Source organism: Pipistrellus hanaki (assembly GCF_964339955.1).
Source record: "Pipistrellus hanaki genome assembly, chromosome: 21".
In the NCBI taxonomy this organism is placed as follows: Eukaryota; Metazoa; Chordata; class Mammalia; order Chiroptera; family Vespertilionidae; genus Pipistrellus; species Pipistrellus hanaki.
The window spans coordinates 8,380,009-8,407,952 of record NC_140523.1 but is presented as its reverse complement, the minus strand read 5'-3'; the positions used below and the strand labels follow the sequence as shown (position 1 = coordinate 8,407,952).

The following is a 27,944-nucleotide window of genomic DNA, read 5'->3' as shown; positions in this document are numbered from 1 at the left end:
AAGCGAAGGTCAAAGTCCGGACAGTATGGTTAAAATTCAAACAGCAGTTTTTACCCAAGTATGGTTGCTACCATATTTCACACTTGTCTTATTAAAAGATGTTTTAAAGCTCATATTCACGGATACAAGTTTTTTAGAATTCTAATTACCACCTAAAAGCTCAAACTTTGTCCTTGGCAACAAAAAACTTTCAATTATTTTCTCAGAATCAACTTTTTGCTTTCTCGTCTGAAAAGCTAAAATAAATAATTTTTGGCTTTTAAACTCACCATGTCTGTGTGAAAAATAAAACATTCAGCTCAGCTGGCAGGGCTCAATGTTTGAACCAGGAGGTCACAGTTCGATTCCCGGTCAGGCCACATGCCCGGGTTGCGGGCTCCATCCCCAGTAAGGGGTGTGCAGGAGGCAGCCGATCCATGATTCTCTCATCATTGATGTTTTTATTTCTTTCTCTCTTCCTTCCTCTCTGAGAACAATAAAAACATTAAAGAGTTAAAAAAAAATAAGAGGCTTAAAATTCAAAATATATAAAGTTTTCAAAAATTAAGTGTTATTGCCATCCAAGACAAGTGTTGTGTTTGCTTGTGTGAACAAGGAAACCTTTGGATTTCAGATGTCAGTTTATTGGATGATAATGGGGTTAAAGACCTGATAGCACTTACCAGTAAGAGCACCAGTACTGTGCTGAGAACAACTGAGTTAATCTCTCTAAACATTCACCTTTACACTAAAAGACCTGTTACCTTAAAAGTTTTCAGGAGCCGAAACTGGTGTGGCTCAGTGGATAGAGCATCGGTCTGCAGACTGAAAGGTCCCAGGTTCGATTCCAGTCAAGGTCATGGACCTTGGTTGCGGGCACATCCCCGGTGGGGGGTGTGCAGGAGGCAGCTGGTCAATGATTCGACGTTTCTGACTCTCTGTCTCTCTCCCTTCCTCTCTGTAAAATATCAATAAAATATATTAAAAAAAAAATAAAGTTTTCAGGAGACAAAAACACAGGCACATTCTGGTAGTTACCAGAGTGATGGTTTCCTCGCAGGTCCTGTGGCTGCGGGAAGAGCCCATGGTGGTGTACAGAGATGGCACAGAGAGGAGAGGGACACCGATGTCACTGTGGAAGTCCTGGCCTGGGAGCCACCCGAAAGGGTCTTGGGCTCCCAGGATGGGCAGACCACATCTGAGCATCGCTGTCCTAGTACTTCCGGGTTATAGACATTGAGTAACAGGTAGAGACTGGATGCTGTTACATTCCCATTGAGAATATTACATTTTGATTTTTTAAAAAATATATTTTATTGATTTTTTACAGAGAGGAAGAGAGAGGGATAGAGAGCTAGAAACATCGATGAGAGAGAAACATCAACCAGCTGCCTCCTGCACACCCCCCATCGGGGATGTGCCCGCAACCAAGGTACATGTCCTTGACCGGAATCGAACCTGGGACCCTTCAGTCTGCAGGCTGACGCTCTATCTACTGAGCCAAATCAGTTTTGGCTACATTTTGATTTTTTAAAAATATATATTTTATTGATTTTTTACAGAGAGGAAGAGAGAGGGATAGAGAGCTAGAAACATCAATGAGAATCACTGATCAGCTGCCTCCTGCACACCCCCCACCGGGGATGTGCCCGCAACCAAAGTCCATGCCCTTGACTGGAATCGAACCGGGACCTTTCAGTCTGCAGGCCAATGCTCTACCCACTGAGCTAAACCAGTTTCGGCTACATTTTGATTTTGGCAGGCAGTTAACTTGGCAGAAATAAGACTCCAGACTCTGCCTTCTCTCTTAGTCCTTGCCGGATGGCTCAGGGGCACCGCCCCTCGTCTAATGCAGGCACCACCCCAAGGTCTGAGCAGTTTGTGCTTCTGTCTAGGATTTCCTCCCTTACTTCCCAGCCAGGTACCATCTCGGTGTGTTTCCTCAACTGATAGGACGGCAGGTTTCTATCCCACGTGGCTGCTTTCCGATTGGGAGCAAGTGGAGGTGTGTGGTGAGCGTGCCTCCTGCCTTCCTCCCCGTAAAACGCTGGCCGCTCCCGTGCTGCCCGGGCGGTGGGTCTCAGCCCTTAAACAGGCACCGCTGTATTCACCAGGTGTCTCCGTGCTCCCCACAGGGGTCCGTCCGACAGGAGTCACTCCCTCAGGGCTGTGGGCAGGAGGCCCGAGGCCCAGAATCGAATATATCACTTCCCATTGTTCCAATTAGTGCAGGTGTGGATTATTACCTCCTAAATAATACTTTAATTAATGCTGCTAAATACTGCATTCGGTTCTTGGCAGCCACATGCACCGTTGGCATGTTTACACGTGTGGACATCGGAAGCTCCGTCTCCTTTCCCCCAGCCTTTACCACCTGCTATTGAGCCGCCTCCCTTGTCTGCTAGTAACGCAGGGTTCCTTTGTGTTTAAACGGAGCACAGTACTTCCATTTGTCTTCATTAAATTTTCATCTTTGTTCTCTACTAGAAACCTCTTGTAACAGTTCTGAAAGCATCATCGCAAATAGCAAGAAGTTCCCTGTTTTTTTCAAGTAAGGGGAAGCATTTCATTATACTCACAAAATAATTTTCCTTTTATTGTCAAAATTTTGAGAAAACAATATCCAAAAGGTTCTATGAATTTGGTTACACTTTTTGTTAATCCTTGCCTGACGATATTTTTCCTGTTGATTTTTAGAGAGAGTGGAAGGGAGGAAGGGAGCGGGGGGGGGGGGGGGGGTGGAGAGAAAGCGCGAAACATTAATGTGAGGCCGGGGATCAAACCTGCAACCCAGACATGTGCCCTTGCCTGGGAATCACACCAGTGACCTTTTGGTGCACGAGCTGCCTCTTTAGCCACTGAGCCACACTGGCCCTGCAGGGCTAGTTACACTTTTAAATACATTTCTGTTTTGTCATTCACAGCAGTTTACACACACATTCAGAAGATCACTGAACATGTGTATATGGAACATTTCCTGGAATGTTTATGGGTTTATACACCCTTTAAGAATTCCAACCCAGCCGAAACCGGTTTGGCTCAGTGGATAGAGCGTTGGCCTGCGGACTGAAAGGTCCCAGGTTCAATTCCAGTCAAGAGCATGGACCTTGGTTGTGGGCACATCCCCAGTGGGGGGGGTGCAGGAGGCAGCTGATCGATGATTCTCTCTCATCAATGTTTCTAACTCTCTATTCCTCTCTCTTCCTCTCTGTAAAAAATCAATAAAATATATTATAAAAAAAAAAAATTCTAGCCCAGTGATATGGAACCACCAGGCTATAGCTTATGTTGCACAAAGACTTCGTTCTTCTATTTGTTAGTTAACTTTTTATTTGGAAATAATTTCAAACTTACAAAAAGCTGAAAAGCAGTAAGAGTACTGTGTGTGGTTTTGGTTTGTATTCCCCTGAAGATTGAGTGACGTGGAGACCTTTTCACGTGCCTCTTGGCCATCTGTGTGTCTTCCCATTCGTAAACAGGATTATTATTACTATTGTTATTATTTTGCTATTCAGTTGTATGAGTTCTCTTTATAAAATATATTTTATTGATTTGTTTACAGAGAGGAAGGGAAAGGGATAGAGAATAAGAAACATCCAAAAGAGAAACATCTATCAGCTGCCTCCTGCACGCCCCATTCCTGGGCAGTGCCCTGACCCGGAATAGAACCATGACTTCCTGATTCATAGGTTGGTGCTCAACCACTGAGCCACACACTCTGGCCTCCAGTTTTTTTTAAAGGGTTTGGCAGTCTGATGGGCACAGGTCTCGCATGTTCGTTGTTTGCTTTTTCCTGATCTTTTCCCAAGCTGAGTGTCCATTTATGGATTTTCCCTCTGAATTTCCTGTTCATACATTTTTTTTTGCTCATTTTTCTATTGAGTTATCTTTTTCTTATCAATTCTTGGAAGTTCTTTTTATCAATGTTGGATGCTAATCATTTGTTTACACATAAACAGTTTACAGATGTCTTTTTCATTTCTTTACTCTTACCTTTTTGATAAGGAGAAGCTTTCCATGTAGTTGTTGAAGTATTTTTTTTCTTTTTGTTATATTCTTTTTGTGTCTTGTTTAAGGAATCTTTCTCAAGATGAGGGTATAACAATATTCACCCATAAAGCTTTGCCTTTTAAATTTTGGGTTATAATTACTTGATATGATTTTCATGTGTGGTGTTAAGTAGGCACTCAGTTTTTTCCTCATATAGGTAACCATTTACACATTCCTTTTCACTACAGGTCAGCCCCGACATACCAAGTTTACACACACACGCACACATGTCTGTTTCTGGGCCCTCTGTTGTGTCCTGTCAGCAGTTGTGTATGTGTCCCTGTAACACGCTATACATAGAGCTTTATAATAAAGTTTCCTAGTTGAGCGTGGCTCTCAGTCCTTCTCTGCAGTTTTAGAATTATTGGGTAGGCAACTAAGTAATTGCGGATTTTAAAAAATTTTTTCATGGAACTAAATAACTTTATTCTGTAATGTATTGCCAATTTTGATCAATGACCTTTTGCCATCTTTCAGGCAGCATCATAATCCCACGTTCAAAAAACTTCTGGTTTTTATTAGCAAAAAACTGAATCAGGTACGATTTGACATCATCATCATCATTATTGAAATTTTTACCATTCAAGGAGTTTTGTAAAGATCGAAACAAAAAGTAATCAGATGGTGCAAGGTCAGGACTATATGGTGGATGTGGCAAAACATCCCAACCAAGCTCCATTAATTTTTGCCGAGTGACCAAAGATGTGTGTGGCCTTGCATTGTCATGATGGAATACAACACCTTTTCGATTTGTCAATTCGGGCCGCTTTTCTTCAACTGCATTGTTTAATTTCGTTAGTTGTTCAATGTAGACATCAGAATCGATCGTTCGGTTGGGTGGTAAGAGTTCAAAGTAGACAATTCCTTTGTAATCCCACCAAACTGATAACAAAACCTTCTTTTGATGAATATCAGCTTTTGATGTTGTTTGAGTTGGTTCACCTGGCCTGCTTCATGATCTTTTCTGCTTGATATTGTTGTAAACAACCCATTTTTCATCGCCAGTTATCAGTCGTTTTAAAAATGGATCATTTTCATTACGTTTCTTTAGCAAATCGCAGCTGCTAATGCGTTGCGTTAACTGTGATTCTTTCAGTTCTTGAGGAACCCATGTATCGAGTTTTTGAACATAGCCAAGTTGTTTTAAGTGATTTTCAATGCATGTATGTGATACATGAAGCTTCTCTGCAATCTCACGTGTTGTACTGTGACAGTCCAAATTGATTATTGCTTTGATTAGGGCATCATCAACTTCAACTGGACGACCAGAGCGTTTTTCATCTTTGAGTGAAAAATCACCAGTACGAAATTTGGCAAACCAATTTTGACACTGCCGTTCTTTTAAGGCTTCGTCACCATAAACAGCACATAACTTTTTATGAGCTTGCGATGCGTTTTTCCCTTTGCGGAAATAAAAAAGCAAAATATGACGAAAATGTTCCTTTTGATTTTCCATTTTTCAACGAACGCCAAACAAAAACTACAAAACAGATCAAAAAACTTTTTTTTACTGATTAACAGCTGAATAGCCAACTATCAAATAACAAAATGTGTTTTACATTTGTACTATGTCTGCAAACCTAAAAATTCAACTGAAGCCATATATGTGTGAAACCCGCAATTACTTCGTTGCCGACCCAATAGTTCGTCAAGCTCCACAGTTGGATTGGATTGGAGATGGAGGCATACCTTACTCAAGTTTAATCACTCCTGAAGCTCTGTAGATACTAAAGCTTCCGATAACCCAAATCTGCATCTTATTATTATATTTTATTTATTTTTAAATATATATTTTATTGATTTATATGTTTTATTGATTTATATGTTTTATTGATTTTTCACAGAGAGGAAGGAAGAGGGATAGATAGCCAGAAACATCGATGAGAGAGAATCATCGACCAGCTGCCTCTTGCACACCCCCCACTGGGAACGTGCCCACAACCAATGCACATGCCCCCGACTGGAATCGAACCTGGGACCCCCCGGTCCGCAGACCGATGCTCTATCCACTGAGCCAAACTGGTTTCAGCTGCATCTTATTATTTTAAAAGATAAAGCTTGTAATTAGTTCCCAATAAATCCAAAAGCCTAAAATAATCTCCCCTCAATTAAAAAGTCTCCCACATAAGTACTTTTGTAAGAATCCTCTGGCATTTTCTGCATAATATGAAGCTCTTAAGACACCAGTTTCCTAGCTGTTTCACATTTGTCATTAGTTGGTATGTTTCTAGACAGAACGCAGCGAGAGGGGACAGTAGCAGCTATTCTGCAGTGCTTAAACAGAGTGTGAAGTGAATAAACAGTGAGAAAATACATTAAACATACATGATGAATGCAAATAATTCTTTTTTTAAATCTTTTAAAATATATTTTATTAATTTTTATTGGGAGGAAGGGAGAGGGATAGAGAGCCAGAAACATTGATGAGAGAGAAACATCAATCAGCTGCCTCCTGCACACTCCGCCCATGCCCCTGACCAAAATCGAACCTGGGACCCGTGAGTCCACAGGCCAACGCTCTATCCACGGAGCCAAACTGGATAAGGCTGCAAATAATTCTTAGGTAATAACCAAGGCCATTTAAAAACAATGATTTTTTGTAATTTATTTTATTTTATTTTATTTTTATAAATCTTTATTGTTCATATTATTACAAAAGTTCCTCATTTTTCCCCCTCCACCAGATTCTCACCCCACCCTAAAAACAATGATTTTCTGATTGAGACTCGTGGGGGGGGACTTTCACCAGGGAGTTGAGGCGTGTGGGTGGGACCTGCTGAAGGGGCTGAGTCAGCTGCCCAGAGGTGATGGACAGTGTTCCCTGCTCGGCTCCTGGGACTCCAGAAGCACATGCTGTCAATCATGTGAAGCCTCAGATGAAGCAGTGACATTTTAAAATCTCAAACTGGCTGACTTTGGGCTGCTTGTCACTGTGGTTATGCAGTGCGAACAGAAGATACGGTCCTGTCAGGGAAACCGCCGAGATCCAGTTGCTGAGTGGACCACAGTCTCTCTCACACATGTGCACATAAGTGCACTCGTGCAAACTCATTATAGCTTTTTCTTTCATTTGATAGTGACTTCTGTGTTTAAAAAAGGACAAGTTGCAATAATACTCAGACAGCAAAAATTCAAGTGAGGAACATTGGATGTATCAGTGAATTTGGGGAGAGTCAAGTCTTTGCAGTATTCAGTCTTCTGTCTGTGGCCATGATTTATTTCTCCGTTTATTTAGATGGTGTCACAATTTCTTTATAAAGGTAATAGGAATGCAGTTGATATGTATATACTCCTATTTTTCTGTAGATTCTCTTGAGGTTATACATACACTGTTTGGGAATAATGAAATTTTGTGTAATTTTCTTACTGGGTCAGTTATGGCTCCTAGGATATTGTTAGGTAAAGTGGTGATGACAAACATCTTTATTCTTCTTTTCAAGGAAACCCCTCTACTAGCTCACTACTGTCTGTTTGCTATCTGTTTTTGGTAGGCATTCTTTATCAGATGAGAGAAGTCCCCCACAATAGACTAGATAATAGTTAAAAGGGTTAAGAGTTTAGACTTGAGTCCTGCTCTCAGTGTTACCACTCCCTTACTGTGCGACCTTGGACAACCACTCACCTTCTCTGGACCGGTTTTGTCAGCTGTGTAGTGGCGATAATGGTCACTGTTTCTGCTGGCTGGCGTGGCTCCGTGGTTGGGCATCGACCTATGAACCAGGAGGTCAGGTTCGATTCCCGGTCAGGGTTGTAGGCTCGATGCCCAGTAGGGGTTGCTGCAGGAGGCAGCCAGTCAATGATTCTCTCTCATTGATGTTTCTTTTTCTTTTTTTTCTTTATTGATTATGGTATCATATAATTTTCCTCATCCCCCCCATTTCCATCCTAAACCCCTCCCTACATATGCCCCCACCCCCCTGTTGTCCATGGCCACTGGCCAGGCCCATAGGCACGTACACAAGTCCTTTGGTTGATCTCTCCCCCTGACCCCCACCCTTCCCTACCTTCCCTCTGAGGCTTGAGAGTCTGATCGCTGCTTCCCTGTCTCAGGGTCTGTTCTTGTTCATCAGTTTATGTTGTTCATTAATTCCCCTAGATGTGTGAGATCATGTGATTCAAGAAATACCCTTGTAAGAACTGAAACTGAGACCAGCCATAATGGGTATGCTAAGAGGACAATGAATCAGTCTGTAGTGAGTTCCTTTCTGGGCTAACAGTTCTTTTGAATCCCAATTTCCATATCAAACAGTTCCTTATGTGTACATGTCAGCAGTGATATTTTAGATCTGGTTGGTGGACAAATGGTGGTGATGCAGGTCCGACCATCTCTGGTTTGGTCCTGGGCATCCTTCAGCGACACGCAGCTGCCGTCTGCTGGTATGGCGAGGCGTCGTCAGCGTCTTACATCTCTGGACTGCTTCTCTTCTGTCTTCAGGGCTGGAGCACTTCTGTCTGTTCCTCTCTGTTACAGGCATCCACATGGTCTCGGAGTTGTTTTCTGAAAATATACAAACATATTCTCGACCAAAAGTTAATAAAGGGCTATTTTCTATAAATTTGACTTGGGATCCTTTTTCATTTTCCCCCCAAATGATTTTCCTCTGGCTTCTTTTGGCACCATATGTGTTTTTCATGGGTATTTTGCTGTTAGCATTTCACATGAAAGTTAATTTTCTAGATGTAATTTACTCGCAGGATATTTTTCCTTGCATGATATTTTCCCACTATCACCCACTTTTTTAATTTAACTATTAGGAGGCTTTTGAAAATTTTATAATGTAGTAAAATAAAGTTGTTAGAGTGTTGAGTTTGACAGTCGAAAAGTAGTCAATTTCTCAGAGGAAATTAAATTGGCTAATTGAAATAAGCAAATATTGTAGAAAAATTGATAGTCCTGTACAAAAAGCTGTTCCTAAAGTGTTAACAAAAATTCTTATTGGCAGTTCAGCTCATGGTAAAATTGCATAACATGTAATGAACCTAAAGCAGTCATATTGTAGCACAAATAATTAAAATGTAAAAGCTATCAAGACTATATCATTGATGTTTCTATCTTTCTCTCTCTCTCCCTTCCTGTCTGAAATCAATAAAAAAAAAAAAAACAACTCACTGTTTCGTTTGGTAGTTATGAAGTTTGATGATAAACACTTTTGATGTAAAACACTTAAAATGATGCCCAGCAGTTACTATTACAAATCCTCATTTGCTAAGAGGCTTTATTTTCCTTTTGAAATAATGAACAGATACTGCTGAATTCTTACTTCTTTAACTGATGTCTGATCATGTCATTGGGTGTCGTTAGCACATTAATATTCGTTGAGCTTAATACGACGGCAGCTTTATGCCCTGATTAGAGTTAGAATGGCTGTAAGGCTGGCCAGGGGCAGTTCCCAGGTATATTTTTCCTGGATGGCCTGCTGGAACCTTCTTTGTAACCAGCGGGCTGAGAAGCATGCTGCAGGCATGATGGAGCGTGTTACCGAGTGCCAGGGAGGGGTTTCACATGTAATGCTGCTGCTTCGTGACAGTAGGTTTCTTTGTTACATTTTGGTGTGTCACTAACAGATTACTAATCATTTATAATGCTGATAGGAAGCGGATAGCTACTAGATGAAGAAGCCATTTTGGGAGAATTTATCAACACAAGACATGTTGATTCCGGGGTTCTTTTTTGAAAACTCACTCATATTAGGTCGTCTGTGTAGGAACAAACCGGATCGAGTTATCTGTATACAGCTGGGACTGCTGTCTGACCCGCTAAAAAGCTCCAGATGGACGGTCCTTTTCACCCCGCATTACCCAGCCTGGCTTTTAACTCCCCGAGAGCCCTGTTCACAAATTGATGCTTTATTCCTCTGGGTTTGCTATAGAAGCATTAAATCGTACTGAAATATTCATACGTGAGTGCATTTAGCTGAGAGCAGTTGATGTTCTGGTCCCACGAGGACGGAGAGCAGCGCTGTGCGGACTGGCGTCTCCGGGTGATTGTGGCTGGTGGCCGGGCCCGCAGCGCAGCCGCCAGGGCCGGAGAGGCTGCAGGTGGTCAGCGGGTCCGTTGTGCCGGAGTTAAAACTCATTTGCTAAAAATCCGTTGTATCTTTGACTTCTGATGTTATCTTTGGTTCATAAATATATTTTATTGATTTTTTACAGAGTGGAAGGGAGAGGGATAGAGAGTTAGAAACATCGATGAGAGAGAAACATAGATCAGCTGCCTCCTGCACACCCCCCACTGGGGATGTGCCCGCAACCAAGGTACATGCCCTTGACCAGGATCGAACCTGGGACCCTTCAGTCCGCAGGTTGATACTCTGTCCACTGAGCCACACCGCTTTCGGCAATTTTTATTAGACTGATTTATCTAAACATTTATTCCGGAGGACTATGTCAGTAACATTTTGATACATTATCATTTTATATACAAAGTTAAAATTTGTAAGTTTGTTGAGTCTATTGAATCCTTTTCATATATACAGTAACTTTGAAAGCATCCCACTGATAAGATATATTGACCTCTCTTGTCAATCCAGTTCAACAGCTGACATGAACTCCATTGTAAGCTATCGTGGTGTGGCACCTTGAAAGGAATAGAACTAGTCTAAATTTTTATTCTTATTCTAACTATTTTTGGTTCATACTAAAACTAATTTACTTTCTCATGAAGAGCTTCAGATATAAACATGCACACGGATGTGAGAGAACATAAGGCGTGCACCAGAAGGAAATGTTTACTCGGTGGATAGCTGATCGTTTAGCGAATGTAATTCCATCCCTTTGTTCACTTTAGGGTCCAAGATATGAGTGCTAACATCTTGTACAAAAGAATACTTTAATAACTTAATGAAATTCTTATAACTCTAGAAGGTGCTAAAAGGAAATCTTTCTGTAACTTAGGCTGAACTTCACAACTCTGCTTGGCTTCCCCCCCCCCATAAACTTTATTTTTTAGAACAGTTTTAGAGTTACAGAAAAATTCCAAAGATAGGACAGAGAATTCACAGATCCTGGAGTGTCTTTTCCCCTTGTTGTTGTTGTCATTTTTAAAACATTATATTAATTACATTTTATAATTATCAAAAAACGCAGATTCTAGAATTATGTTTTTTAAAGATGGAGAATAGCCGAAGCCGGTTTGGCTCAGTGGTAGAGCGTTGGTCTGTGGACTGAAAGGTCCCAGGTTCGATTCCGGTCAAGGGCATGTACATTGGTTGCGGGCACATCCCCGGTAGGGGGTGTGCAAGAGGCAGCTGGTCGATGTTTATTAAAATATATTAAAAAACATGTATATTAAACATGTTTATTAAAATATTTTTTTTAAAAAAGAGAATTGTGTGAAGTTTTCTGACAGGGCTTTCTAATGACTGTTTGATTGTTGTGAAATCTAACAAAATATGTCATTTATTCATTTTTAAAAAATATATATATTTTATTGATTTTTTACAGAGAGGAAGAGAGAGGTACAGAGAGTTAGAAACATTGATGAGAGAGAATCATTGACCAGCTGCCTCCTGCACACTCTCTACTGGGGATGTGCCCGCAACCAAGGTACATGTCCTTGACCGGAATCGAACCTGGTACCCTTCAGTCCACAGGCTGATGCTCTATCCACTGAGCCACACCGGTTTCTGCTCATTTAGTCATTTTAAGTGTACAGTTCAGTGGCAATAACAACAGTCACACTGTTGGGCCACTATCATCACTATACCCACAATTTTTCATCGCCCCAAACAGAGAAACTCCGTCCGCATTAAACAGTAGCTCCTCCTCGCTCCCACCCCAGCCCCTGGCCAGCCCTGTATTCCTCTGTGATCTTGCCTGAGCTGGTGGGTATTTCATAAAAGTGGAATCACACATTATCTGTCCTTTCGTGACTGTCTTATTCCATTTAGCATGTTATCAGATTTCATCTGTATTACAGTGTGTGTCAGAACTTTATTCCTTTTTATGTCTGAATAACAGTCCATCAGCATTTTGTTCATTTATTTGTTGACAGACACTTGGATTGTTTTGTTTTCACCTTTTAACCGTTGTCAGTAATGCTGCCATCAGCATTCACATACAGGTATCTGTTTGAGTCCCTGTTTTCAGCTCTTTAGGTTCTCCTAGGAGTGGGGTTGCTGGGCCACATAGTGATTCTATATTTAGCTTTTTGTTGTTGTTAATCCTCAACCTAGGATATTTTTTCCGTTGATTTTTAGAGAGTGGAAAGGAGGGGGAGAGACAGAGAGAAACATTGACGTGAGAGAGACACACTGATTGGTTGCCTCCCACATGTGCCCTGACCAGAGCCAGCAATTGAGCCTGCAACTGAGGTCCGGGCCCTTGACCGGAATCGAACCTGCGCCACTTCAGTCTGCGGCCCGACACTCTAACCACTGAGCAGAAGGGGCTGGGGCTGTGGTTAGCTTTTTGAGGAACCTCCAAACTGCTTTTCTCTGGTTACTTTGTAGCTTTCATGAGCTCCTTGGCATAGAAGTTATAATTTTATTTTATTATTTATTTTGAAGATATTTTTATTGATTTCAGAGAGGAAGGGAGAGGGATAGAGAGAGAGAAACATCAATGATGAAAGAGAATCACTGATCGGCTGCCTCCTGCACGCTCGCTACTAGGGATGGGGCCCACATCCTGGGCATGTGCCCTTGACCGGAATCGAACCCGGGACCCTTCAATCCGCAGGCTGATGCTCTATCCACTGAGCCAAGCCAGCTAGGGCTGATCATAATTTTATTTATTTATTTATTTAAAATATATTCTATTTTTTTTTTTTTTTTTTTTTTTTTTTTTTTTTAAATATATTTTATTGATTTTTTACAGAGAGGAAGGGAGAGAGATAGCTAGAAACGTCGATGAGAGAGAAACATCGACCAGCTGCCTCTTGCACACCCCCTACCGGGGATGCGCCCGCAGCCAACATACATGCCCCTGACCGGAATCGAACCCGGGACCCTTCAGTCCGCAGACCGACGCTCTACCACTGAGCCAAACCGGTTTCGGCTAAAATATATTCTATTGATTTTCTACAGTGAGGGAGAGAGAGAGAGAGAGAGCCAGAAACATCGGTCAGCCGCCTCCTGCACGCCTTCCACTGGGGATGTGCCCGCAACCAAGGTCCATGCCCTTGACCGGAATTGAACCTGGGACCCCCCAGTCCGCAGGCCGACGTTCTCCACTGAGCCAAACCGGTTTCGGCTGATCATAATTTTAGATTAAACATCAAGGAAGGCTGTGCTTAAGCGGTGGCCTACTTTTCCTAGTGATGTTGGGACAGGAACAGCATGGTGGGTGGAGAGAGTGGCACTGGGAAGCCGGTTTGGTGAGCTGTTCTGGGGCCTCGGTGTGTTTCTTATTGGGAAGCGTAGAGATGGCTCAGACGACCTCAGAGTTCCTCACTCCGCCAGAATTCTATGCTGATCTGTACAACCTAGCATGTTCTAACTGACTTGGGAAACCTTAATGATAAAATATTCGATAGTCAAACTTTTTATTTAACCTGAAATGCAAAGCTTTGCACTAGGTTGGTTATAAATCTTAAGTGTTTTGGTGTCATTTACCCAAATATTTTAATATAAATTAATCTGAATAATTTCAACAGTGTATCTGATAATATACTTGGCTTTCTCTCATTCTGAGTGTACTTGGGAGTATTTTCCCACACTGAAAAATCTGTGAAATAATGTAGAAGCTCAAGTTAAAACTACGCACTTAATTGCAAAATAGTTCCATATTTAAAATTATACTTTACTGTAAAAAAATTCTCTTAGGAAAACCTTAATTCAGGTCCTATGCACCCTATGTAATCAAAACCCATAATTTAAAAGGTGAAGAGCTAAATTTCATGTTTTCTGAGTTACAGCTAAACTTTTGAGTTGTGAGCCACAATATAATGTCCTTGTTTTTTTTTTAAAGATCTTTTTAACTTAGTATTTGAGCAACTGGATTATTAAGTTTCCATTTTGAAAACAGTGAAGTCCACGCTGACGCATATGAGCAGCCATCTGCTCTGGGTGTGTCCCCCGGGAGTGGGGGACAGGGCGGCCAGCGGAAGAAGCTCAGACGCTCACTCCCGGTGAGTTAGGTTTCAGAGCGCGTCCGACCGGACCCCGTCCCCATCCTCTGCCTCGAGAACAGCGGGCCTGGGAGGCCCGTTCCCGGGAGAGCTCAGAGGCTGGCAGGATACTGCCCTCCTGGATGTTCCGCCTTTGCTTCTGACTTCCCGTTACAGACATCGGGGCCCGTGTGGGCCTCACTGACAGCCACGTCCCAGGTTTCAGTCTAAAAGCACTAGCTAGTTCTCAGCAGGCACATAAATTAAACAAGCATCAGCCAGTCAACAAGCAGTCATTTCCAAGTCTTGCTTTTTTTTTTTTTTTAATTAAAAAAATATATATTTTATTGATTTTCCACAGAGAGGAAGGGAGAGAGATAGAGAGAAACATCGACCAGCTGCCTCCTGCACGCCCCCTACCGGGGATGTGCCCACAACTAATGTACATGCCCTTGACCGGAATTGAACCTGGGACCTTTCAGTCCGCAGGCCGATGCTCTATCCACTGAACCACACCGGTTTTGGAAAGTTTGCTTCTTCTGCGTCTGACCAGTGACGGCTGTGTCGCCAGTGCAGTGTGGGGCCTGGTGAGATGTGTCAGAGACGAGCAGAGAGAAGCCTGCGGGGTGGAGCGTGTGGCCCTGTCCAGCAGGAGGAGCCAGACAGTGGACCACCTGGTGCTTTAGTAACATGGGCCAGCAGCTAGTGGTAGCTAGAACTGGTGATACTTTTTATATATAAACCAGAGGTTTTTCCCTAGATAAATATGTATACTAGACTTTTAACCGACAAGTGACTTTAATGAGAGCTACCAATGCTGTCACAATATGAGCTACTGTGGTATATATAGTAGAGAAAGGACTGACTTGAAAATAAAAAACTTGGGTTAAGAATCCTGCCTTTTACTACGTGTCTATATCCTCAGACAGCTCACTCACCCCGCCTGAGGCTGTGCCTTCTCATCTATACGATGGAAATATCCATTCCTGTGAGTGATTGTCATATTGCTGTCATGTGTGTAAAGTACAGTGTGGTTGCTGGCATCTCCGAGACAGCTCGCATGACTGGTGACTAATGTGCGGTCTTGAGTGCTGTCCTCGCCAGGAGCGCCGTTTGATGGATGGGACTGACTCTGAGCTTCAGACCGAAGCGTGGGCACGTCCCTATGAGAAAAGCTCAGAGCAGCCCTGGCCCTGCCTGGGAGGGGGCGGCACAGGAGGGCGCTCTCGGACGTGAGCTCACTGTGCTTTGCATCCTGGGGCCTCTTCCAGAAAGAAAAGGGACTTAGACCCATTTTGGCAAACGTAAGAAACAATCTGTCCTTTTAAATGAGCAGCAAGATGACATATAGCAATATTAACGCGCAAGAGCTTGCAATAATTAAACAATATAGTTAGGTTAATCTGCTCCTCAAAAGACATTCATTATTTGCTCTGATAAGTTCCATTTAACTCCGAACTGGCAGTTGTCCTGTGTGTGTGTTACGTTTTAGTTGGAACAGTTGCTGTTGGAGGTTATGCCTCTGTAGTCTTTTGGGTAAGCAAGGTTGAGAGAGAGCTTGCCATTTTGTTTCTATATATATATATATATTTTTTTTAATTGATTTTTTAGAGAGAGGAAGAGAGAGGGATAGAGAGCTAGAAACATCGATGAGAGAGAAACATCGACCAGCTACCTCCTGCACACCCCCCACTGGGGATGTGCCCGCAACCAAGGTACATGCCCTTGACCGGAATCGAACCTGGGACCCTTCCGTCCGCAGGCCGACGCTCTATCCATTGAGCCACACCGGTTTCGGCTTAGGTATTGTTTTTGAGAACATAACATTGGATCTCTGAACTTTTGTTAGAATTGCTTATGATGTCTTTTTACATTTTTATCTTCGAAGAAATGTAGTTTTTTATATTCCTTCCCCAGCTCTGTTTAGAAAGGGAGGCTGCTGGTGGAAATTTTAAACCTGATCTTTAAAGAGATGAAGCAACATCGGCTTGGCCTTTCTGTGCTCACAGATCCAGATTGAACCGCTCCGCTCAAATTCATGTTTCATGTAAACAAAAACTCAATGTTTAAATCTTCCTACTTTGTTTAAAGTAAAGCAGATTGAAATTTCTGCAGGCAGAATTCTGTCCCGATTCCAGAAAAGAGTCAGTGCCTGAGTTTATATCATAAACTGGGTAATTTTTGCCTCTTACATATTTTTGTATGACCATTTTAATGTCTTTGTAATGTGTATCTGAGATACGTATCCCTGTGCAAAGATTGTGTTAGAATTTTATAAAGAAATTCACCCACATTCAGCCACCACTGTCTCGGAAGTCAGGCAGGAATTATAACTTTGTAGCTTTCCTTAAAAAACGCAAAAAGGCCGAAACCGGTTTGGCTCAGTGGTAGAGCGTCGGTCTACGGACTGAAAGGTCCCGGGTTTGATTCCGGTCAAGGGCATGGACCTTGGTTGCGGGCACATCCCCGGTAGGAGATGTGCAAGAGACAGCTGATCGATGTTTCTCTCTCATTGACGTTTCTAGTTCTCTATCTCTCTCCCTTCCTCTCTGTAAAAAAATCAATAAAATATATTTTTTTAAAAAATAAAAAATAAAAACAAAAACCAGACTCACCCAGGCCGAAAACTGACTTCTGCTCATTGACCACGAAGTTTCACTCGCACTGTACGTACGCGCCCACACTCGGTATTTTGTGAAAGAGCCACACGGGACGGTCCCTGCGCCTGGCCTGTGATCCGGACCATCCTCCCCAGCTGCTGCCACCCACCCCCGGTTTCCCATGTGCCACCGAGTGACCGTGCCTGCCGGCGGGGGCTGGGACAAGAGGTGGTCAGTGCGCCTCACAGTGACTGGCCCAGCAGTTTTCCGGTCGTTCTGCCATTGGGGTCCATTTGCATATTGCCCTTTTATTCTATAGGATTCATTAACCGCAGGGGTAGGACTGTGAGCATGGATTAGTTGTCTCTTTACCGCATGGAAGGTACAGGAACAGCATGGACACCGTGAGTCCCGTTCCCATGGCTGCTCCGCTCCTCCCTCTGTGGACAGTGGGAGGGCAGTGTGTGCCCAGGGGGTGCTGCCGCCCTGCAGGCCCACTGGTCCGGCCGCCTGTCTGTATGAATTAGGGGGAAGTCCCCCTTCTCAAGTTACTCTCCCGCCATCTGTTGGGAAATGACTGTCATAAAAACGAAGATGCACAGTGACCGATAGGAATCACCCTTCCCTCCAGAGTCCTCCCGTGCCCACGCTGCTCAGCTCTGCACGGAGCCCTGCGGCCAGCACAGGCCCTGGCTCTGAGGAGCCGCACTTAGCGCCAGTGGCCGCCAGGGGCCCGGGCAGCTGGGCTCTCAGCTCAGGACAAGCCTCAGGAGCCTGCGAAGTCGGGGTGCTCATAATTGAGACTTTTCAACCAGCACGCTGGGTCCCGGAGGCTAGAGAACGGCCCAGCCACGTCTGTCAGGCTGGGCTGGGCGAACCTGGGCAGCGAGACCCCGCGGCCTGGCTCGGGGCCAGTGACGGTGCTCCCGAGCCTCTGGACCAGCCGGACGGCGGCTCCCTTTCACCGCGGTGCAGACCGGGCCCTGCTCTGCGGGCGGGTCGGCGGCTCAGCCTTTGTCCAGTCTTGACGGCGGAGGAGGGATCTGTGCCTCGTTCTGCCGGCCCTGGTGTGTAGTGAGGTGCTGTCTCTGTTTCAGAGTGACCCTGTCCTCTTGCTGCCCTGCACGTCACTCCTCCCCAGTCCCCAGTCTTTTTTTTTTTTTTTTTTTTTTTTTTTAATATATTTTATTGATTTTCCACAGAGAGAAAGAGAGAGGGATAGAGAGCCAGAAATGTCAATGAGAGAGAAACATTGACCAGCTGCCTCCTGCACACACACACACACACACACACACACACACACCCGGGATGTGCCCGCAACCAAGGTACATGCCCTTGACTGGAATCGAACCCGGAACCCTTCAGTCTGCAGACCGACGCTCTATCCACTGAGCCGAACCGGTTTTGGCTGTCCATGGTCTTGATGGAGAACGGCCAGCCGAGCTGCTGCCGCTGCTGTGGGCTGGCTCACCCTCCTGGTCCCTCCTTCCTGAGGCTGCTGGGCTCCCATCTCACAGTCCTGTCCCTTCCTCATCTCAGCACTCCATGAACCCTTAACTGCTGTTCTCCTCCCCAACACGCCTCTCATCTTCTCTCCCAATGATCTTTCTGCCTCGCGGTCTGATGCAGGGAAGTGCCTCCGGCAGGGAGGGCCTGGGTCCACAGCGCTGCCGGCCTCCGAGGAGGGTTTGGTGCGTACGGGCTGTTGTACGGAAGCACAGGAACGCCTCCTGAGCCAGGGGCCTCCGCCAGCATTCTCCAACGGCCTCCTTCCCGCCGGAGAGCCCCGATCACAGAGCAGCCCGGACCCAGGCCTGTCCCCGCTGCTGTCCTGATGCTTTTGTATCGATCAGAAGCCTTCAGGGGTCCTCAAACTTTTTAAAGTGGGGGCCAGATCACGGTCCCTCAGAGAGCTGGAGGGCCGGACTATATGAACTACTAATTCCTACTGTAACACCTCGGCTGCGCTCACTGCCCAAAAAACCTGGCGGGCCGGATCAGACTCCTCTGCGGGCCGCATGTGGCCTGCGGGCCGTAGTTTGAAGACCCCTGGAAGCCTTGTTTGCGGACAGTCAGTGAGGCCCGGGGTCTGTGCTGCCGGCCGGGGGGGCAGGAAAGGCCTGGAGCCCCTGGCTTGTTGGTTTGGCCCAGACCCTGTCAGTTCCTCCGGGACATGGTTCATGTCACCAACAGCATCACCTCTTGGCGGGTTAAGATTTCATTCAGATCGTGTTTATACGGACACTTACAGCGACGTTAGTGCTTTCCGATGCTCACGGAGAGGCTTTTCAAAAACACACATTTACTGATGTCAGAGAGGGAGAGAGAAACATCACTGATGAGAGAGAATCATGGATTGGCTGTCTCCTCCCCTCCCTCCATACAAGCCCCTGGGCATGTGCCCCTGACCAGAATCACACCCGGGATCCTCTGTCCACAGGCTGACGCTCTATCCACTGAGCCACACAGCGAGGGCTGGAGAGGCTTCGAAGACTTGCTGAGTTCTAATGTGGATGCGTGTGTCTGAAGGACTCGCAAAACTGACCCTTTCCCATGATGCTTTGCGAACATGCTTAGGAGGGGCTAGTGAGACAGTTTCTTTATGTTAGAACTTGTTGGCCTGGGTGTCCCGAATGTAAGTGTATTTTGATTTAACAACAAATGTCCTTTTTGCCGAAACCGGTTTTCTGTGGACTGAAAGGTCCCAGGTTCAGTTCCCATCAGGGGCATGTACGTTGGTTGCGGGCACATCCCCAGTAGGGGGTGTGCAGGAGGCAGTTGATCGATGTTTCTCTCTCATCGATGTTTCTAGCTCTCTATCCCTCTCCCTTCCTCTCTGTAAAAAAAATCAATAAAATATATATATTTAACAAATGTCCTTTTATATAACATCCTCTCTAATAAAAGGGTACTATGCAAACTAACCGTCACTCCCATCACAAAGATGGCAGCACCCAGTCCTCTCAGCCCCTCTGGGTGCCCCAGTCCCGGGGTGGGGGGCGCTAAGAGCTGGCAGTGTGAGCGGCCTGGCGGATGCTTCCCAGGCCCACGGACTCGTGTGCCGGGCTGGGGCGTACACATCGGTGATGTGCTCTCTCCTTTCAGGAGCTGTACATTGCGGTGGGCATCTCTGGAGCCATCCAGCACTTAGCGGGGATGAAAGACAGCAAGGTAAGGACACGGCAGAGTGCTGCTCCGTGATAAACTCTCCTGTTTGTGACACCGGATCGCACAGCGCGTGGCGCTCAGCCGCCCTGTGGCTCTGGGACCGAGTGCAGGAGGGGTAGTGCCGGGCCCGGGAAAGGGCCTGCCCGCTCCCGCCCCAAGGCCCTGCCCTCCGGGCGTGTCCTGTGCACCAGCTCCTGCCCGCCCCGGGCACGTGCGGAGGTCCCTGCAGCTCTGACGCCTGTGGGTGAAGAACGTGGGTGGAAACAACCTGGTGAGGTTCTGCCCCCCCCCCTCCGCCTCACCCCGGCTCCCTGAGAGCCCCCCGTGGTTAGAAAGGCCCCTCTCGCCGAAACCGGTGTGGCTCAGTGGAGTGTCGACCTGCGGACTGAAAGGTCCCAGGTTCGATTCCAGTCAAGGGCATGGACCTTGGTTGCGGGCACATCCCCAGTGGGGGGTGTGCAAGAGGCAGCTGATCGATGATTCTCTCTCATCGATGTTTCTAACTCTCTATCCCTCTCTCTTCCTCTGTAAAAAAAAAAAAATCAATAAAATATCTAAAAAAAAGAAGAAGAAGAAGAAAAATAAAGAAAGAAAGGCCCCTCTCCTTGGGCTGGGCTGTTGCTGAGGTGTGACGGACACACTGAGTCGGAGTGTCCTCATACTGCGGGGATTGTAAAGTACAGTGCACGGGGAACACTGATTCCCACGGGCTGCGGACCTGTGCGAGGCCTGTGCGTGGCTCTGGGCGTCCTCTAGAGCACGGCTCATTGGTCCGTGCGCCCCAGTGTCCGGTCTGAACCAGGAATGGAGTCTTTCATGAACTCAGAGATGCTTCTGGCACTCCTGCTTTTATCCGTTCGGATGGAAGTTGGATATAAAAGGAAATAAAACGTTAACTTCTGCCTCGAAAGGACACACGCAGCACCTTCTGTAACTAACGCATGGCCTCAAACCAGTCCGCTTTTTTTTTTTTTTTTTTTTTAATATATTTTATTGATTTTCTTACAGAGAGGAAGAGAGAGAGATAGAGAGTTAGAAACATCGATGAGAGAGAATCATCGACCAGCTGCCTCTTGCGCACCCCTTACTGGAGATGTGCCCGCAACCAAGGTACATGCCCTTTACCGGAATCGAACCTGGGACCTTTCAGTCCGCAGGCCGACGCTCTGTCCACTGAGCCACACCGGTCTCGGCAAACCAGTCCGCTTTTACGGCCGGGTGGCAGGCTCCTCACTGAGCGGGAGAGGGTGCTGCTGCGATGAAGGGAAACACTCCACACCAGCAGCCGTCATCACACTGTGAGCCGGGCCAGCTTAGACACCCAGAATCCTGCTTCTCCAAACTCTGCCTGCCGCCTGCCAGGCTTGTCCTTGGGAAGGGAGCTTAGAACTCTCCCTCCGCTTACGTGGGCTGGTTTCTCGACACATTTCTCTCACAGACCATCGTGGCCATTAACAAGGACCCAGAGGCACCCATCTTCCAGGTGGCAGACTACGGGATAGTTGCAGACCTCTTCAAGGTAAGCGAGCCCTGAGCATGTGGCTTCACTGAGCGCCTCTGAGTTACAGGGAGACATTGCGTGTGTGTGTGTGTGTGTGTGTGCGTGTGTGTGTGTGTACGTAATTTTGAACGGCTTCAGGGGAAGTCCTGATATACTGGTGATGCTTACACAGAGCGTGGTGATGTTCCCTGTAAGAAGTCTGTATTGTCTAACACACCCATCTGCTCTCGGCGCCTCCTGAGCCTGGAGCCTGTGTGGCAGGTTCTGCAGAGACTCCATCAGCCCCTGGGGGTCGGGAGAGCGGGCGCTCGGGGCCAGCTGTCCCCACAACTACGTGCTGCGAGCTGTGCTGGGCTCACGCCGCCCCTCCTGACGTGACGGGTGAGGACGCCCTTCACGGTGTCCAGTCCTCTCTCCTCTGCGGCTCCTCCGTGTCAGTCCTCCCGGGAGAAGAGTGACTTCGGTGCGGGGAGCGCCTGGCTCTCGTTCGGCCACGTTGGAAGGTGACTGTGCGTGACCCAGTGCCTCTGGCCTCTGTGCCTCGGGGCCTGCCCGCGAGCTTCTAGGCCACCGTGTGCAGAGATCCTCCTGCAGGACCGAGGCCCCGAGAGATCAGCCCGGAGAGGGGTCTGCTGGGGGAGGAGCGGCTGGGCCTCAGTGACCAGCCTGCAGGCGAGGGCAGAGCCTGCTGGTCCGCCAGCAAGAGGGGGGCTCCCGCAGGCGTGGCCGGCCCGGTGCCCCTGTGCGCGGGGCACTCTGTGCCCACGGTGCTGCGCCCGGGAGCGGGCCTCGCTGCTCAGCGATGCCGGGAGCAGTGCCGGACGGAGGAGCCTGCTGCTCGGTCAGCCTGGCTTCCCCCTCAGAGGCCTCCCCCTCCCCCGAGCCCAGGTCCTGCCGGGAAGACAGCCCTCCTCAGTGCCCGGTCCTGCCACCTGGCCCAGTGATGTGAGAGCAAACAGCAGAAGGAAAATTACTATGGAAAAGGGAGTCTTTTTGCATTTCGAGTAGCAAACCCTTAGTTCAGTGAGATCCAGTTAAGGGTGAGAACTTTCCATTGAGTGGAGAGCGGGAGCAGGGCTGTGAGGGGTCTCAGCCTCTGGCCCAGAGTGGAGGGTCCCGGGAGCCATGTCCTCGGGGTGTGAGAAGCCCCTCCGGCTGGGATTGCTGCTGCCTTCAGGAGAGCTCAGTTCAGAGAGGGACTCTCATGCCGCCGGGAAGCCCTTGAGCAAAGTTGTCTGGTATTAATGAGCACCAAGGAGAGGAATTGATTGGTCCTTAAAAATTCAGTCTGGCCAAGACCGGTTTGGCTCAGTGGATAGAGCGTTGGTCTGCGGACTGAGGGGTCCCGGGTTCGATTCCGGTCAAGGGCGTGTACCTTGGTTGTGGGCACATCTCCAGTGGGGGCGGCGTGCAAGAGGCAGCTGATCGATGATTCTCTCTCATCGATGTTTCTAACTCACTGTCCGTCTCTCATCCTCTCTGTAAAAAAAATCAATAAAATATATATTTTTTAAAAAATAAGTCTGGGGGAAAACTAGGTAAAGATTGTAAAAATATTCAAAATACTGCTTAAGTAGCAGCCTCCCATTCTTTAAAAAAAATCTTTATTATTGAAAGTATTTCAGCCTCCCATGTGTTCCTACAAGTGAAATGCATTCTTCTCATTTGTCCGTGTCCCCGAGAGATGTGTTTGGGGAAATCACTCAGCAAGTTATTAACACAGCTACTTCCGACTCCTGATTCTGTCCGCGCATCACTGCCTTCTTAGCTCCCGTGGCTTCGGAGATGAGAGCAGGAGAGGCCGCCTGGGGCAGACTGTACCGTTCGTCACAGGCTGTGGTGTGCTCGGCTGGAGGCAGATGGTGTGATGGGGGGGGTCACGTGGTTCTGACAGGAGGGGACGTGGTGGGTCAGTGGGTGAATTCCCTGGGGCCACGTTCTGTCTTTTAAAATCAAATATCTAAAGGTATAACAACATTTTTTTTTTAAATCTCATACACCGTGAATGAAAATTAGCATTATCTACTTTGGATTAACAAAAAATAACTCATAGCTGTGTTTAAAAAGACCTTTTTTTTAGACTAAAGTTTCTATGAAAAACAGGCTAGAGCCCAACTTCTTCTAAAGGAAACATGACTTGGATTTAGAACACGTAGTTCCCAGACACCTTCCAGAATGTCCTTCTGCCCAGCAAGGGTTTCGGGGGGTCTCTCCATCTACATCTTCTTCGTCGGTCACCTCAGGCTCCCGGCACAGCCATGTGCACGCCCTCCAAGGGCGGGCGGTGCCAGCTCCGTGGGGAACAGGCCTCAGACAGAGCCCTCAGGAGAGCCTGGGCGCCGACAGTGTGCTCAGCGGTCAGCGCGCAGCTGGTTTCTGTGTGCCTCGGACCCGCGTGCTGTGGGGTGAACAGGAGCTGTGGACGCAGGAGGAAAGGCCGAGGAGGCTGCAGGAGCCACGACTGAGCGAGACTCCGTGTGGCCGGGGAGGGAGGCAGGCGTGCGGGGCGGGAGAGGGCGGGGCTGGCCCTCGGCACAGACAGGGCGCCTTTCTGAGGCCGGTGTTGCAGGAGTGGGCTCTTGGCCCTGCAGCGTGTGTGTGTGTGTGTGTGTGTGTGTGTGTGTGTGCAGGTCTCTTCCATGTGGGGTGTGTGTGTGTGTGTGTGTGTGTGCAGGTCTCTCCCATGTGGTGTGTGTGTGTGTGCAGGTCTCTCCCGTGTGGTGTGTGTGTGTGTGCGCGTGTGTGTGTGTGTGCAGGTCTCTCCCGTGTGGGGTGTGTGTGCAGGTCTCTCCCGTGTGGGGTGTGTGTGTGTGTGTGTGTGTGCAGGTCTCTCCCGTGTGGGGTGTGTGTGCAGGTCTCTCCCGTGTGGGGTGTGTGTGTGTGTGTGTGTGTGTGTGTAGGTCTCTCCCGAGTGGTGTGCGTGTGTGTGTGTGTGTGTGCAGGTCTCTCCCGTGTGGGGTGTGTGTCTGTGTGTGTGTGTGCAGGTCTCTCCCATGTGGGGTGTGTGTGTGTGTGTGTGTGTGTGTGCAGGTCTCTCCCATGTGGGGTGTGTGTGTGTGTGTGTGTGTGTGCAGGTCTCCCGTGTGGTGTGTGTGTGTGTGTGTGTGCAGGTCTCTCCCGTGTGGTGTGGGGTGTGTGTGTGTGTGTGTGTGTGTGCAGGTCTCTCTCGTGTGTGTGTGTGTGTGTGTGTGTGCAGGTCTCTCCCGTGTGGTGTGGGGTGTGTGTGTGTGTGTGTGTGTGTGTGCAGGTCTCTCTCGTGTGTGTTCGTGTGTGTGTGTGTGTGTGTGCAGGTCTCTCCCATGTGGGGTGTGTGTGTGCATGTCTCTCCCGTGTGGGGGGTGTGTGTGTGTGTGTGTGCAGGTCTCTCCCGTGTGGTGTGTGTGTGTGTGTGTGTGTGTGTGCGCGCAGGTCTCCCGTGTGGTGTGTGTGTGTGTGTGTGTGCAGGTCTCTCCCGTGTGGTGTGGGGTGTGTGTGTGTGTGTGTGTGTGTGCAGGTCTCTCTCGTGTGTGTGTGTGTGTGTGTGTGTGTGTGCAGGTCTCTCCCGTGTGGTGTGGGGTGTGTGTGTGTGTGTGTGTGTGTGTGCAGGTCTCTCTCGTGTGTGTGTGTGTGTGTGTGTGTGTGTGTGCAGGTCTCTCCCATGTGGTGTGTGTGTGTGTGTGTGCGCAGGTCTCTCCCGTGTGGTGTGTGGTGTGTGTGTGTGTGCAGGTCTCTCCCGTGTGGGGTGTGTGTGTGTGTGTGCATGTCTCTCCCGTGTGGGGTGTGGGTGTGTGTGTGTGTGCAGGTCTCTCCCGTGTGGTGTGTGGTGTGTGTGTGTGTGTGTGTGTGTGTGTGCAGGTCTCTCCCGTGTGGTGTGGGGTGTGTGTGGTGTGTGGTGTGTGGTGTGTGTGTGTGTGTGGTGTGTGTGTGTGTGTGTGCAGGTCTCTCCCGTGTGGTGTGGGGTGTGTGGTGTGTGTGTGTGTGTGTGTGTGTGTGCAGGTCTCTCCCATGTGGTGTGTGTGTGTGTGTGTGCGCAGGTCTCTCCCGTGTGGTGTGGGGTGTGTGGTGTGTGTGTGTGTGCAGGTCTCTCCCGTGTGGTGTGGGGTGTGTGTGTGTGTGTGTGTGTGTGTGCAGGTCTCTCTCGTGTGTGTGTGTGTGTGTGTGTGTGTGTGTGTGCAGGTCTCTCCCATGTGGTGTGTGTGTGTGTGTGTGCGCAGGTCTCTCCCGTGTGGTGTGTGGTGTGTGTGTGTGTGCAGGTCTCTCCCGTGTGGGGTGTGTGTGTGTGTGTGCATGTCTCTCCCGTGTGGGGTGTGGGTGTGTGTGTGTGTGCAGGTCTCTCCCGTGTGGTGTGTGGTGTGTGTGTGTGTGTGTGTGTGTGTGTGCAGGTCTCTCCCGTGTGGTGTGGGGTGTGTGTGGTGTGTGGTGTGTGGTGTGTGTGTGTGTGTGGTGTGTGTGTGTGTGTGTGCAGGTCTCTCCCGTGTGGTGTGGGGTGTGTGGTGTGTGTGTGTGTGTGTGTGTGTGCAGGTCTCTCCCATGTGGTGTGTGTGTGTGTGTGTGCGCAGGTCTCTCCCGTGTGGTGTGTGGTGTGTGTGTGTGCGCAGGTCTCTCCCGTGTGGTGTGGGGTGTGTGGTGTGTGTGTGTGTGCAGGTCTCTCCCGTGTGGTGTGGGGTGTGTGGGGTGTGTGGTGTGTGTGGTGTGTGTGTGTGTGTGTGTGTGTGTGTGTGTGCAGGTCTCTCCCGTGTGGTGTGTGGTGTGTGGTGTGTGGTGTGTGTGTGTGTGTGTGTGGGAGGAGAGGCTGGGGGAGGGTGGCACCGGGCACAGGCGGCTTCCACTCCTCCTGAGCCTCCGAGGTCTCCTGAGGGACCAGGTCACAGTGCGGCTCCGGGGGCCTCATCACTCCTCCTCTTCATCTGCAGGTAGTTCCTGAGATGACGGAGCTATTGAAGAAAAAATGAGTCATGGTCACGTGTGAAGATTATGAGTATTCCGCTGAAATCGTAGAATTCACGGCTATTGTCACAATCACTGGGCGGCTGCGTTCCTAACGGGGAAGCTCTAACAGGTGCCAGAGGCTTTTTTATGGGGCACGTTTCTTTTTAACTGGCTGCAAACAGTTATTTTTGAAATTTTCTAATTCTGTAATAAAATATAATAAAGTCTTTCCACAGCTTTAAAACTACTACAGAAATATCCCCGCTTCGTAGAGAGAGAGAGCTGAAGAAAGGGGGTAAAACTCCTTGTTTTCTCTGCCTGGCTTGTTTGCCGCGGGCTCTGTCTGTGAGCGTGATGCTGCCGCCATCCTAACCCACGGACCTCGCTGCTGAGAGGGAGCGGGCTGGCCGATGCGGAGCTAAGAGAGCACGGAGAGGAGCAGGAGGGGCTGCTCTCTGAAGCCGGCAGTTGGGGGATAAACTAGAGGCCCCATGCACGGAACAGGAAATTCATGCGGGGTGTGTGGGGGAGGCCCAGGCCACCAGCCGGCGACAGTGGCGGGCGTGCGGGTCTGGCCAACAATCGCCCTACAGAGGGAGGCCCAGGCCAGCCAAGCGACTGCACCTCACGCCTGTCGCCTGCAGAGGTGGTGGTGGTGGTGGTGGTGGGCGGAGGTGGGGGCAGCGCGATGGCAGGCAGTGGCAGCAGCAGGGCGGGCCCAGCTGCCGGCAGCCGGGGAAGGAAAGCCCCAAAGGCCCTGACCTCAGGCCAGGCCTAGGGAGCCTACTGAGGGCACGCGTGGCCGTGCTTTCTTAGCTCCGAATCGGCCAATCCCGTTCCTCTCTCAGCGATGGATCAACGGCGATCGATCACGGGGCTCTGGGACGGATCGCCCAGCAGAGGGAGGCCGCCCACAACCTGTCACCACGCAGAAGGTGGCCTAGGCCTCCCTCTCTGGGGTAATTGCGGAACCCCACCCCCACCCTCGACAGATCGCCCTGCTGGCCAGTGGCCTTGGCCTCCCCCCGACCAATCGCATTGCACCCGCCTTGGCTGGCCTGGCGCCAGCGTGTGCCATCGCGTGGTCTCCGGTCCAGACGGTCGTTCTGCTGTTCAGTCGTTCGGTCGATTTGCTTTTATTACAGAATATGTTTAAAGTCACACACAGAAAATGCTCTGTGCCCTATGGCCTCCTGCGGCGGCCTCTGAGCTCTCAGGGCAGTGGTGTGCTCGCCACAGGCCCGGCTGAGGTCACAGGAGCCGGCGCTGTGCGTGCAGCCCCGGGACAGGCTGCCCTGCGGGGCGGGTGGAGTGTCCAGGGCCGCAGGAGGTGGGTTGTGGCAGCTGCCACCTTGAGGCAGGTGCGCAGCAGGTACAGGGGTGGACAGGACCAGGTGACGGGCAGAGGGCGGAGGTGACCAGCGACATGGGAGGCCCGGAGGGGCCGCCGAGAGCTGATGAGTTGAGCCTTTTTGGTTGTGTCATAATTGCTCGCTGTGCAGCACTGGACAAGGTCGGTGTCCCTGGATCTCCGCCTCCCGCTGACCAGGCAGAAGTGAGCGGTGCTCCTGCCTCCCTCCTGCAAAGGGAGCTGCTGGCGTTTGCGAGGAGGAACCTAGACCGGCCTAGGGGGACCTCACCCAGCGGAGCGTGCAGGGTGGGGAGGGAGGCGGGGGAGTGATCGGAGGCG

At 48.6% G+C, this 27,944-nt stretch overlaps 1 protein-coding gene and 1 long non-coding RNA gene across 2 annotated transcripts in view; one reads left to right on the top strand and one right to left on the bottom strand.

Moving 5' to 3' along the window:
- Positions 1-26,498, top strand: part of ETFA (electron transfer flavoprotein subunit alpha) — a 48,988-nt gene extending 22,490 nt beyond the window's left edge. The window contains exons 10-12 of the mRNA XM_084869271.1: positions 19,783-19,848; positions 21,284-21,364; positions 26,239-26,498. Of these exons, the coding sequence (XP_084725397.1) occupies positions 19,783-19,848; positions 21,284-21,364; positions 26,239-26,277 (186 nt within the window). The 3' untranslated portion in view covers positions 26,278-26,498. The remainder of the gene's footprint in view (positions 1-19,782; positions 19,849-21,283; positions 21,365-26,238) is intronic.
- Positions 3,280-4,387, bottom strand: LOC311614496. Its single transcript, XR_014793683.1, has 2 exons — positions 4,216-4,387; positions 3,280-4,177 (listed from the first exon to the last, which is right to left on the bottom strand). It is a non-coding gene; the product is annotated as an uncharacterized lncRNA (long non-coding RNA).
- Positions 26,499-27,944: the final 1,446 nt, after the last annotated feature.